Below are 12,579 nucleotides of genomic sequence, written 5' to 3'. Positions count from 1 at the left end.
TCTCCAACGTAACTGCCATGCCTTCTCTATGAATTTTCCAACAACAAAAACTTCATTACTGAACAACCAATTTAACATAAAACACTCAGACATCCAAAACAGATCTGGGTTCTTATCCTGAATCTTTTCAAATAAAACGTTTCTTAAATCATGGTATAGTGGACAATAGAAAACAAAATGAAACTCATCCTCTACAATTCCCAGGTCACAAAGAGCACACAGTCGTTGCTCCTCAGGAACGCCAGTATATCTGCCAACCTCAACTGCCAGAGGGTAAAGCACCAGATCTTAGCTGGGCACAGAGGGACCTCTGTCCTCCTTTTAAATTAAATGCAACATAAGGTTCAGTCACATACTGTAGTCCTCTTTAAATTGAATATAACTTCTTAATTACTACCTGTACGGTTAACAAACCTGCTAATACATTATTAGATCAATCAATCAATCAATCAACCAACCATCCAACCAACCAACCAAATAAATAATTCCTTCCTCTGCAGCCATACACAGCTACACTGCTGTCATAGGTTTGTCGAAAAACTGAAATACAAAAGTACCTTTAAATTGTACAATAAGTACAGTACTTGAGCAAATCTATTACTGTAGTTACTTTCCGCCACTGTTTTACTAGCTCAGAGTCCAACGCAGCACTGCCACCAGTCTGACTGAAACCAAATAGTCAAACAGTTGACAAAAGTTGACATTTATAGATTAGCGTGAACAGTTGTAAATGTTATGGTTTTCTAGTGAAATCTTCCTCCAGACCTGCTCCTGTATGAACATCTTGTATGCGTATGAAACTTGAATGAATGAATGAAATGAAAAAGATTCAGAGTCACTTGATCCAAAGTACTTTACAACGTGCGTCATCTCCACCCAGTCATTCAACCGTTCAAAGACACAGTCCTGCTAATCAGGAGCAGTTATAGGACTGTTGAGGGGGCGCCAGGCTAAATTATTGATAGAAATCAATTGGTGTACAAATGGTACCAAATGGAACCGCGGGTCCATTTGGTTCCATTTCTGCACTCTTGAGTTAAATGAACACGCAGACAGAGTCATGCAGAGATACAAATCATATCAAATGGGGGTTAAATTGGCCCTATTTGGATCCCCTGCTATAGGAGCAGCAGGGGATCGAACCGGGGAAACGTCCAATTCCCGTACACCTCCTGAACCATTGCCACCGCATAAAGGTTGCCCAGAGATGAGCTGCTTGCTGAGGCATAGCAGTGTTGAGACTCTCATAAAGGTTGCCCAGAGATGAGCTGCTTGCTTGAGGCATAGCAGTGTTGAGACTCTCATCTATCTCATCTAAAACACTGAGTACTCTTTGGTTCCTCCCCATTTTTCTTTTCTTCGTTTTATGCAATTCCGTTCCTCCACAGGATATCACTTTATATTCACATTATGATTATGAATGTAGGTTTTTTTTTTATTGTTGCTGCCAAGTGGAAACCTTGCATGTCCAAAAACATTTCATGAAATGGGAATGGGAATACCTGGCACCTTGCGTACCAATTAATCCAGTTATTTAGTCACGTAAGCTCTTGTTAATACTTTTCATTGGCTAAATATTTTTTTATAAAACCCACACACGTAAGGATATTTCACAGCCAAAATGAGTAATGTGAAGTCCATCGATTACTCACCCACTACTTGAATTCATGGATATGGATACATAAAACAGTGAATTATGGAGATGCAAGGTTTGTGCCTGAGCAGCCTGTAGCCAATATCAAGCAAGCTATACCAGCCACACAGCAGCTATACTGTACCAGCCAGCAGCCACGCAGAGAGGGGAGGGGGGGAAAGGAAATCCAATCTTTAGCCTTCAATAGTAAGTTACTATGTGTGCACTCAGCTACACAAATCACATGGTGGTGTTCGGTGGTGAAGGAGTACTATACAGAGTACAGACTGGCTGCTCGTGTTCATGTGCTGAAGAAGCAGTGCTTCTCAACCACTGAATTGTAAAGGGGATAGGTAAGGTAAGGTAAGGTCATTTTATTTATAAAGCGCCTTTCAAAACAATCGTTACAAGTTGCTGTACACCTAATAATAAAAATAAAACAAGAAAAACACAGTCAACAGCAAAACAGCGATAACAATAAGAAACCAGCAACAGAAAACAATACATGACAATAGATACAGGCAGAACAAGACTCAATAGAGATACTCACTATATTAGACCAAAATATTTACGATATAGGTGTGTTTTGAGTAGCTTTTAAAAGTGTCGACTGATTCAGCATTGTTTTAAGATCAGAGGTAACTCGTTCCAGAGTGTAGGTGCCATAGCTGAGAAGGCTCCATCACCTTTTGTTCTCATCTTAGTAGCAGGGATGATAAGAAGGCCTTTATCAGAAGACCTAAGTTGCCTTGTGTATATACCCTGGGGTGGAGTAGCTCTGTCAAATATAATATTTGATAGACACCCTATCAGATACTGTAGACACCCTCGTTCCCGACAATAAGCCACTCTTGACCAACCTAATCAAGACGTTTAACCCCTCCTATAGACAGCTTTTGTCCACACACGTCTCAAGATTTGCCAATTGACAATGAACGGAGAAATTAGGTCAAATGTCCACTAAGAATATGACGAAAATTAAACATCGAAACATTACACGCCAGTGACATTGGAAGGGAACATTTACGTCATATGTAAACGAGCAAATAAGCTAACCAATCACAGGCGCAACAGGCATTCTGATTGGCCAGTATGAGTATGATGCATGATGATGTATGATGATAAGAGCGGACCCTCACTTCACACTTCACATGGGGTGATTTAGATTTTTTCATTTGGCGACAAAGTAGAAATGAGCCATTGGTTGATGTGTGATGCGCCATATGGGGTACAGTTGGGGGGGGGGGGGGGGGGGGGGGGGGCTCTGGGGGTTTGGTTGCACGCCGGGCATCATCAGGCCTGTCCTCCCCACGGATGGGTTTACAAGACAGGCCGTCATTGGTCCAGATACATCCCCTCCACCAATACCCGCCAGCCCACGGGAGAGGCCAAGGCACGCACACACACACGCATTGAGAATCACTGCGTTTACAAGAGAGTCAGCATGTCCTTCTCAACCACAACGGGGTCGTCCAATGGCCCATATCTCTTGACCACCTGCCCCTCTCTGTCGATGAGGAACTTGGTGAAGTTCCATTTGATGTTGTTTCCCAACAACCAGGAGCCCTTTCCCCCGGGCTGTGCCTTCATCCACTTCCAGAGAGGGTGCGCGCCGTCTCCGTTCACCTCGGTCTTACTGAAGAGGTCGAACTCTGCGTTGTAACCTCTGGCAAAGTCTTTGATCTCCTCGTCGGTGCCCGGCTCCTGTCCTCCGAACTGGTTGCAGGGGAAAGCCAGGACGCGTAAACCTTCCTCAGCGTACGAGGCGTGCATTCCCGCTAGCTGAGTGTAGTTTACTTTGGTCCTTCCTCATTTAGAGGCGACATTGGTGACGATACACACCAAGCCTTTGTACTTCTCTAAGGACACTTCGTTGCCGTCTATGTCCTTAGCGGAGAACCCGTAGAAGGACCCTCCTGCTTGCTCACTCGTTGCACTAACATTCCCCATCATTCACCAGCAGCTAAAACAAGCGTTGACCTCGTCAATAGTACTTAGTACTCCGAGAGGTCAGTCAATGTCAGCACTGTGACCTCATACTGATACCCATAAAAGGGACACCACACTCCCTCTGATGTGTGCAGTGACGTCATGTATGTGGGGGGGGGGCTGCTGGTCTTAGGCCCCCTTACCCCCCCTGAGATAACCTCCCCCATTTGGTCAAACTTTGGTGTCCTGACTGTCTGGGGGTGTGGGTGTTTCCTGTCCGCTTTTGTCCTAATTCCCTATTCCGGACTACCACAAAAATCAATGAACCACCTCCAACTTGTCCAAAATACTGCAGGGAAGCAGAAAATACAACCACATTACCCCTGTTCTGGCCTCCCTGCACTAGCTACCTGCATGGGCCATTCAGAATTTATTTTAAATGTGTAATTTGTTTGTTTTTGAGGAGCGCTATAGCCCCTCCCATATACAGGTTTAATGTCTGTCTTTAGTTCAATGTTTGTTTTGTAAACGCCATACGTCATAATTATTGTCTCTTTATTGTTAATGGCGTTTAATGTCTGTGTTTTGCTTTATATCACCATTACATCACCTAATCAACATGAGTTAGACTTTAATAGATTAGCGCCCCTCACTTCACACAGGTGTGATTTTTAAATCACGGAATGGCCTTGCACCTCCCTAGTAGTCCCTACAGTGCCTTTCTGACCATCCGACCCCTTACAACACAAACACAATACAATACAATACAGTACGGTACATTGCATAGTTTAATATGCACTGTAAGTGGCTGCACATGATTTTCACACTAGGATTTTCACACTATAGGAAAATATTTCAAAGATATATAACAGAGCTTTGCCGCAGCATTTGCAATTTGATGTGTTTTAGAGCTAAAGCTACAAGAAAAAGCTACAAGAAACATAATGGACGTAATAAAGTCTGGGAGGATAAAGCCCTGTGGTTGTGCATGTCCCCAAATGGGCAAATATGACAGCCTCACTTATGTTTGCAGATGGACCACTTTCAGTGTTGCGCCGCTGGTGTACAACAAAGCCTGAATAAGGTCAGCCATGTATGGTTTGGCTCTAGGAAGCTTTTTCCTTCAGCATCAACCTAATATCAGTTTTCACTCGCACCACATGAATTATTGCAATTATTATTAGCTATACTGTCAATGATCACACAACATTGTATGATGGTTCTCAAAGTGGGGCCCGGGGACCCTCAGCATGTCCTTGAGGGTGTTCCAGGGGGTCCCCAGCTAGATTAATTAGATAACATTATTGATAGTTAGGAACCAAATTGGACCGTTACAATTCCGAAACTCCGAGAATGTACAAATGGAACCAAAACGTTCTCAAGAACCACTGTGATGCATATACCATCGTCTCTCTCTCCATCTCTCTCTCTCTGGTCAGAATTTAATGGGAGGTAGATTATTGGGTCTTCCAGACTGTGAAAACGGCTCTCCACACACATCTATATTAGTACGGTAATGAATTAACAATATGCTCCGGCACCAATTAGGGCTTTCTAAGCCACTCGGTGTCCTGAGCGGGAGGTAATGGAGGATTATTATAGGATCACATTCTGGTTGAATGGCACTCACCATGTTGTGAAATGAACATATTAGCAGGATATATCCGTGCACAGCAGCCTGCCTGCCTCGCTCTGAGCCACAGTCATTAAATAAATCCTTGGATCCAACAACTGCTGCTACAGTATTGTGTTAGGGCTGGAAAGTAACTAAGTATATTTATTAAAGTAACTGGGGTAAACTGGGGTAAACTATAACTAAATGTTTTAGGTATCTTTACTTACTTTATTGTAGTTTACATTTTTCAATTATTTATACAATTATTTGACTTAATTTTAGGGCCTACCCAAAGCCTTGAACACGTTTCTTCAAGTAGGCCTACATCTTGGAATAGTTTTTTTGGTATATCCATATTTTTTATTCCAACTCGTAGCGACTGGCGAGACTAAAAACAAACAGTGGGGATCGAAACAAAGCGAAGGTGAAGGTTTTCAAATGTGGGAGCCACTCAAACCTATAGCCTGGGTCCACAGACTCCACACCACAGCCTCAGGAAGCTGCAGTCTGATAATCAGGCTACACTGAGGCTGAATAATTAATTTCTTTGCCGGTCAGTCGACTCGGGAGGCCAATTGAAACGTGTGAAACATAGCTAAGGTCGCCTCTGTATACCTGGGAGTGTGCAGAGGGAGATTGGATTGTTTTTTTTTAATTAATTAAATCTCCTTCTATTCTCCACAGAACATGAAAGATGTGAAAATAAATTGCAAAATATACATAGGCCTGTATACTCTGTGCTTTAACCCATTCTGAACGGGAACCCATTTTGGTGTTTGCATCATGTTATGCTTTAGCTTTTGAAAAATAGCAGATCTACAAGCTCATAGCGCGCCACCGAGTGGCGCGCTATGAGCTTGTAGGTCTGCTATTTTTGAAAAATCGAAGAACGACTGACATTTCTAGAATCTGATCTCAGGTCAGAATGGGTTAATTAGACCAGTGTGTGTCCAGTGGAAACCTCGTATGAATCTGATCTCAGGTCAGAATGGGTTAATTGGACTGACAAGCAGCGTCCCAATAGATCCACACAAGTGAAAAAACATGCTCTGTAAGGAACGGTGTAAATAAATACTCTTTTTTTTTTTTACACGTTTTCTACATTTGTTATAATATAATGACGAAATTTGTGATAAAACAACAGAGGGGGGATATCGGAATGCAGAGGGGAAGTACTTTCTAGTTTCTATTCTTAACATGAACAGCTTTAAAACACAACAAACAGATAGATGGACCTTTATACTGATCTCGAGGGAAATTAAGCCGTCACTTGTCAAACCATAGTGTACAGAATTCAGAATTGACTGTGTGACGGTTCCCTATATTGTGTGTTATATATATATTACTCTTAGGTTGTCTGGTTTAGGTATATGTTGTGTTTACGGTTTGCCCTCTGTTCTTTGTATCCAATAGGATTGGGGAGCAGAGCCTAATCATGATGATCAGCCTAAGTGGCTCGCACCTGGGCCCAGGTGTCGACGCCCTATAAACGCCCTATAAAGTCCTTCCCCAGATCCGTTCCTTAATTTAATTTGCCTCCTGCACTCCACCATGCACACTTCTCAACATTAGGACAAATAGGATCTCAACAAAGGATTTATCCTTGAGATGCAACATGCATATTTCCGGGTCCCATTAACTCATGCACAACGTCAGACCTCTAAGCACATACAATATTATTTGTTGTGTTGAAATCTTAGATCGCCTCATATAAGAGCTGTGTACCAAAAATAAAACAAATCATCCAGGATCTTCTGTCAGGGGGGCCGGTGGCTCTGCATCGCTTATGATATTCAATCATAATTGATACAGCTAATTGTTTCTGGAGAAAATGTAATTCATTCTGACTTAAAAGTCTTAAAACTACACTTTCCGGGTCTGAAATCAGTGTTCTACTAAAATACGTCATGCACCGTCGAGATAACAATCCCCTGGCTTGCTCAGCAGCACCACCAACCATCAACTTGTTAAACAACAAAAGAGAATATATAGGGTACAAAATAAAGAATATAGATAGGTCAAAACTACCCAAAAAAAAGTGTATCGGTGAATGACCTATAAATACAGGCAATTTAAAAAAACATGAAAAAGTTGCATCAAGAATAAAGGAAGTGCAGTCCTGAAGCGACAGAAGCTTTCAACCACTAAAAAAACTGCTGAACTGAACCTACTTCAACAGCTTTGATCATATTGTCTTTCAGATAATTCCAGTATCATCTCTCTTCCAATTTAATCGAGCGCGGGCCACTTTCAGTGTCTCTAGTATCAAACCGCTGACTGTGGCATTCATCAGATATCGGGGTGGAGGCGGAGAAGTGGAATGTTGTGTAAAACATTAACCCTTTAGTTCAGTGGAAGCTGTGGGATGGTCGAGGTGGGACCATGTGGGCTGATGTGATGCATGATGAGATGTACAGTAAAGCTTTCTGCAGGCTTGGCAGGTCTGTCATTTTATTTAGCTGTTGGCCAATTTATTATTATTGTTATTATTATTATATTTTAACCCATTTTGGGCAGGAACCCCTTCTGGTGTTAGCATTATGTTATGCTTTAGCTATTGAAACATTTTGAAGAATTATTGTGAAAAGTGACATGAAAGTGTTTGAGAACGACTGACATAGAAAAACATGGCTTTTTCAAGAAAACAGTCAGTATTTAAAAGACATTTGCAGAATCGTTTCCAGGTCAAAAAGGGTTAACCTTTAAACCCAGGGCCGGTTCTAAGCATAGGCGAACTAGGCGGTCGCCTAGGGCCTCAACCACTGAGGGGGCCTCGTCACAGGGAGAAGATTTTTTTTTCCATGTATCCCTTACATGGGCTACTGGCCACATGTGGCCCCCACCTAGCTTCTTAATTTTGATCTCAAAGTGCACCAGATTGAAGCATTTTCATGGCAAATTTACAATTTTTATCCGGCGTGGCAAAGCAGGAGGGGGGGGGGGCTCTGTATAATATGTTGCCTAGGGCCTCAAAAGGCCTAGAACCGGCACCGATGGTCGGGGGGGTAGGACCAAGGGATTTGGGATTTGTTTATAAACATTTTGGTATTTGTTTATAAACATTTGTGATTTGTTTATAAACATTTGTGATTTATTTATAAACATTTTGGGATTTGTTTATAAACATTTGGGATTTGTTTACAAACATTTGGGATTTGTTTATAAACATTTGGGATTTGTAAGTCTCGTGGGGGGGGTAGGACCACTACCAGTAGACCTGTAGTAAGTCTCATGGTCGGGGGGGTAGGACCAAGGGATTTGGGATTTGTTTATAAACATTTTGGTATTTGTTTATCAACATTTGTGATTTGTTTATAAACATTTGTGATTTGTTTATAAACATTTGTGATTTGTTTATAAACATTTGTGATTTGTTTATAAACATTTTGGGATTTGTTTATAAACATTTGGGATTTGTTTACAAACATTTGGGATTTGTTTATAAACATTTGGGATTTGTAAGTCTCATGGGGGGGGGTAGGACCACTACCAGTTGACCTGTAGTAAGTCTCATGGTCGGGGGGGTAGGACCAAGTCTCATGGGATTTGGGATTTGTTTATAAACATTTTGGTATTTGTTTATAAACATTTGGGATTTGTTTATAAACATTTGGGATTTGTTTATAAACATTTGTGATTTGTTTATAAACATATGTGGCCCCCACCTAGCTTCTTAATTTTGATCTCAAAGTGCACCAGATTGAAGCATTTTCATGGCAAATTTACAATTTTTATCCGGCGTGGCAAAGCAGGAGGGGGGGGGGGGGCTCTGTATAATATGTTGCCTAGGGCCTCAAAAGGCCTAGAACCGGCACTGTTTAAACCCTCTAGATTGAGAGAAACAGAGTTCTGTTACAACTGTACTTTGACCTCTTTTTTCAATCTACGCCAAATCTCTTTGCAAAAAATAGCCCACAATGTGTCGCAAACACGACACAGCTTGTAGATCGGATATTTTTGGCAAACGTTCCGCCCAGAATATACTGTAGGCATGCATGGGGCTTGTGCAGTAGTTGAGTAAATGTACCTGAATTCTTATTTCCACCACTGCCTCTGGGATGGTGAAAGTGGGTCCCAGTCTCAGTTCACTGGGTGTGTATGCATATTGACTACTAGATTACACTAAGCTCAGGAATATGCCGTTCCAAGCAGGTTAAGTGGTTCTTCTGGCCGATGTGTGTGACAGGTTGCAGGAAGTATCAGATAGCAAAGAGAATACTGTAGACATTAGCCCTCTAGACTGATTTAGAAAGAAATCAATGTGAGCTCTTTCTTCATTATGGTAATGGAGTGATCAGCCTTGTGGGTTGGGGCCCGTGGGGATATTGCCACAAAATAATTGGCAAGATTGTAATGATAATATAGCAAATTATAATGTAAAAAAGGCTATACTTTGTTAGTTCCATTGATCCAAGCAATTGATTGATTTGGCATAATGATTGATCCAATCGATTGATTAAACCACCATCTGACTGCTTAACACTATGGGTGGGTTGTGTTGATTTCAAGATGTGCAAGTGGGCCCTAGCCTGGCCCCTAGCCTGGCCCCTAGCCTGGGCCCTAGCCTGGCCCCTAGCCTGGGCCCTAGCCTGGCCCAGCCACCGTCATTTCTGGGGCCGCCATCATATTGGTTCACCGATCTGAGCTGTCGAATGAGACCGACCTTGAAAATGCATGGCAACAAGCTTTGATCAATCCTTTTAACCACATGAACCCTATTCTTGATCTATCTTGACAGGTAAATGTCAAATGCATTTGATGTCTTTATCTTGCTTATTGTAAATTGCTCTGGATAAGAGCATCTGGGGCATGCCTAAATTGTAAATTGGTAGCCGACAGTTTCCTCTTCCCAGACAACCTTTAAAAATCAATGCACTCAGAGCTAGTCACACTCACGACAGAGAAGATTGATTGCTTTTTATCGATTCTGATATCTGTACTATCACCCTTCAATCAATCGGTTTGTAGGCCTATAGTGTAATAGGCAAAGTAGGGCATTGATCGCATACAATGTAGTAATGTGGACGAGCTCTTTGGCTACTAATAGACAACACTGTGCAGCTGTTGAAAACTGGAATTACACTGCCGAAAAAGAGGAAGAAATGAATAGAAAATGAGTGAAGGGCCGGGAGGGGCCGGGAGGGTTGGTTGGTTGAGGGTTGGTTGAGGCAAAAGTTGACAGGGGGCCAAGTTGGGGCCCAAAACATGAACGAGCAAAACGTCCAATGAATAAAAACTCTCTGCACGCTAAACCACAGAATTGTGTATATGCCTTAATACACCATTTTCCCCTCTATAACTATAAATCACCTTAAATATTGGATTTATTTTAGAAATAGTTAATCTTTTACTCAAGGGGGACAACAAAGTTGACGATGTCATTTGTCCATGTGTGGTCCATCCATGTGCTACATGGAATGTATGGAATTCATGTGCTAATAAAACATTTAAAATCTAGTTTTGATAGTAAGACGCTTGACAAAGCCGGATGTACCATGGTGGGTTCAGAGTTCAAACCCACAACCTCTGCGTGGTGGTCAGGCACCCGATCGCCGCCTTGCTCGCAGTATTTTTACCCCCTGCCACTGAGACTGAGATTGAGACATAGTACAGATATGGGAATCGATAACAACAATCAATCTTAGTCTCTGTTGTGACTATCTGGGAGGCAATGAGAACGCGAAATAAGATTCCCATCCTGATCCATTACATTGTTTAAGATAAGATAATACGTCAGATTTACTGCCGAGCTATACACCAAGTGCATGGTGCGTGGATAATTGGATATGCGAGGCCCGCATACGCAGACTTTAAAATAGGACATTATAGGTAGAGTATCCCCATGAAACATTGGCTATGACTCTTGATGCTTTATTATCATTTCTATTGATTATTTATTTATTATATGTATCTGCTCTGTAAGGATCAATGGTGCATGGTCTACTACCTTTACCTTTATCTATATCTTTCTCTCAGTGTCAATTTAATAGAGATAGATATTTGGCCATCATACTGGACCCACAGTAACAACAGTGCAAGCAGAGTTTCCACAGCGTCCGTACTGTAGCGTCAACATCAATACTCAAGTTTGTTTACACATGCATTTTAACTTGTGCAGCACTTCGGTCGACGTTGATATATAGTTTTTAATTGCTCTAAATACAGGTTGATTTGATTCCAACTGTAACAATTGCATTACATTACTTTGTTTTCAGAAATGCAGACTTGACAAAAAACAGCAGTAGCAGCCTGCACCATGCCTAAGAGCATAGGACAGGTCCCACAAAATCTATTTAACTTGTGAGGTGACAGAATCTTCTTGCAAACCGTCTCATTACGACTGTCCTGAGCACCACGCACGCACGCACGCACGCCCTAAAGATTCTAGGCAGTGGAAAATGAACAGCATGGGGGTGTTGTGTCAATTAGTGTCAAAGCCACAGGAACAGAAGGGGAAAGCTGTGTCAAATTAACAGGTAAAGGACTTGAGGCACAACAAAACAAACTCTATCTTCGTCAGTGTCTGTTCCTCATTCTGCTGCATGGGGATCTTCTGGTATCTTCTCAAGGACACCTATAGGGGTCCCCTGCCTGGACACTTTGAGAGCCACTGCCTTACACAGTAAACACACGTGTGCATATAATACTGTAACTGCATGCATGCATGAACAAATAGTTGCAGACTTCAGCAAACATGCTGAAGGGACCACAGGAGGCAATATCTCAACCAAGCCATTACGCCTTCATACTGGTACATCAGTATTAAATATACACTAGCGAGGCATATACTGTCAAGGCAGTCATTCTGACTTAACATCAGAAGGTCTTTAAAAGCCCATGCATATTCATGTAACTTTACCCAGCCAGGCAGAGTAACATTTTAAAGAAATGTTGCACATTTATAACACTTAAAGAAAAGCTGGATTTTGAGGGCAGGGGCACCTGATAGCCAGAGCGGTTAGGGCGTGTACCACATTAGGCTCTGGTAACGGACAGCGAGTCCCCCGGTTCGATTACCCGGCTGGGTCGACCATTAGCGACACGTCCCTCCCCGACTCTCTCCCTCCCTGTTTCCCCGTCTCTCTTCACTGTGACTATTAATAAGCAAAAACCGCTGCCCAATAGACTTGAGAAGAGTGCAAGGACCCATTCTGTCAAAAGTCAGAGAAACGGTTAATAATGCATAATCCAAACACAGATCTTTGGTATACTTGTAAACAGGTCATGAATTGAGACATCGGCTGTCTGAATGATTAAGTCTTGCTGTCAGGCAGAAACCTGTTATCTCCATATTTTACCTTTAAATAGGAACCGCTTTGGAGATACAAGGTTTCTTCCACCCATCAGCAACAAAGTCTACTTAATTCCCTGAAGATAAGCACTAATGAGCAGCAAGCCATGC

At 42.1% G+C, this 12,579-nt stretch overlaps 2 protein-coding genes across 2 annotated transcripts in view; both read right to left on the bottom strand.

Moving 5' to 3' along the window:
• The window catches only part of LOC308330690 (guanine nucleotide-binding protein G(i) subunit alpha-2-like), a gene marked incomplete at both ends in the record, with an annotated part of 55,648 nt that overhangs the window by 25,377 nt on the left and 17,692 nt on the right, over positions 1–12,579 (bottom strand). The gene's annotated exons all lie outside the window — the stretch shown is intronic.
• Positions 3,062–3,583, bottom strand: LOC308325696 (phospholipid hydroperoxide glutathione peroxidase-like; the record flags this gene model as incomplete). Its single annotated transcript, XM_080778327.1, has 1 exon — positions 3,062–3,583. One exon carries the CDS (start codon positions 3,581–3,583, stop codon positions 3,062–3,064), a length of 522 nt encoding a protein of 173 aa, XP_080634453.1.

Source organism: Protomyctophum bolini (assembly GCF_963924005.1).
Source record: "Protomyctophum bolini genome assembly, chromosome: 2".
Lineage (NCBI taxonomy): Eukaryota > Metazoa > Chordata > Actinopteri > Myctophiformes > Myctophidae > Protomyctophum > Protomyctophum bolini.
This window is presented reverse-complemented; position numbering and strand designations above follow the sequence as displayed.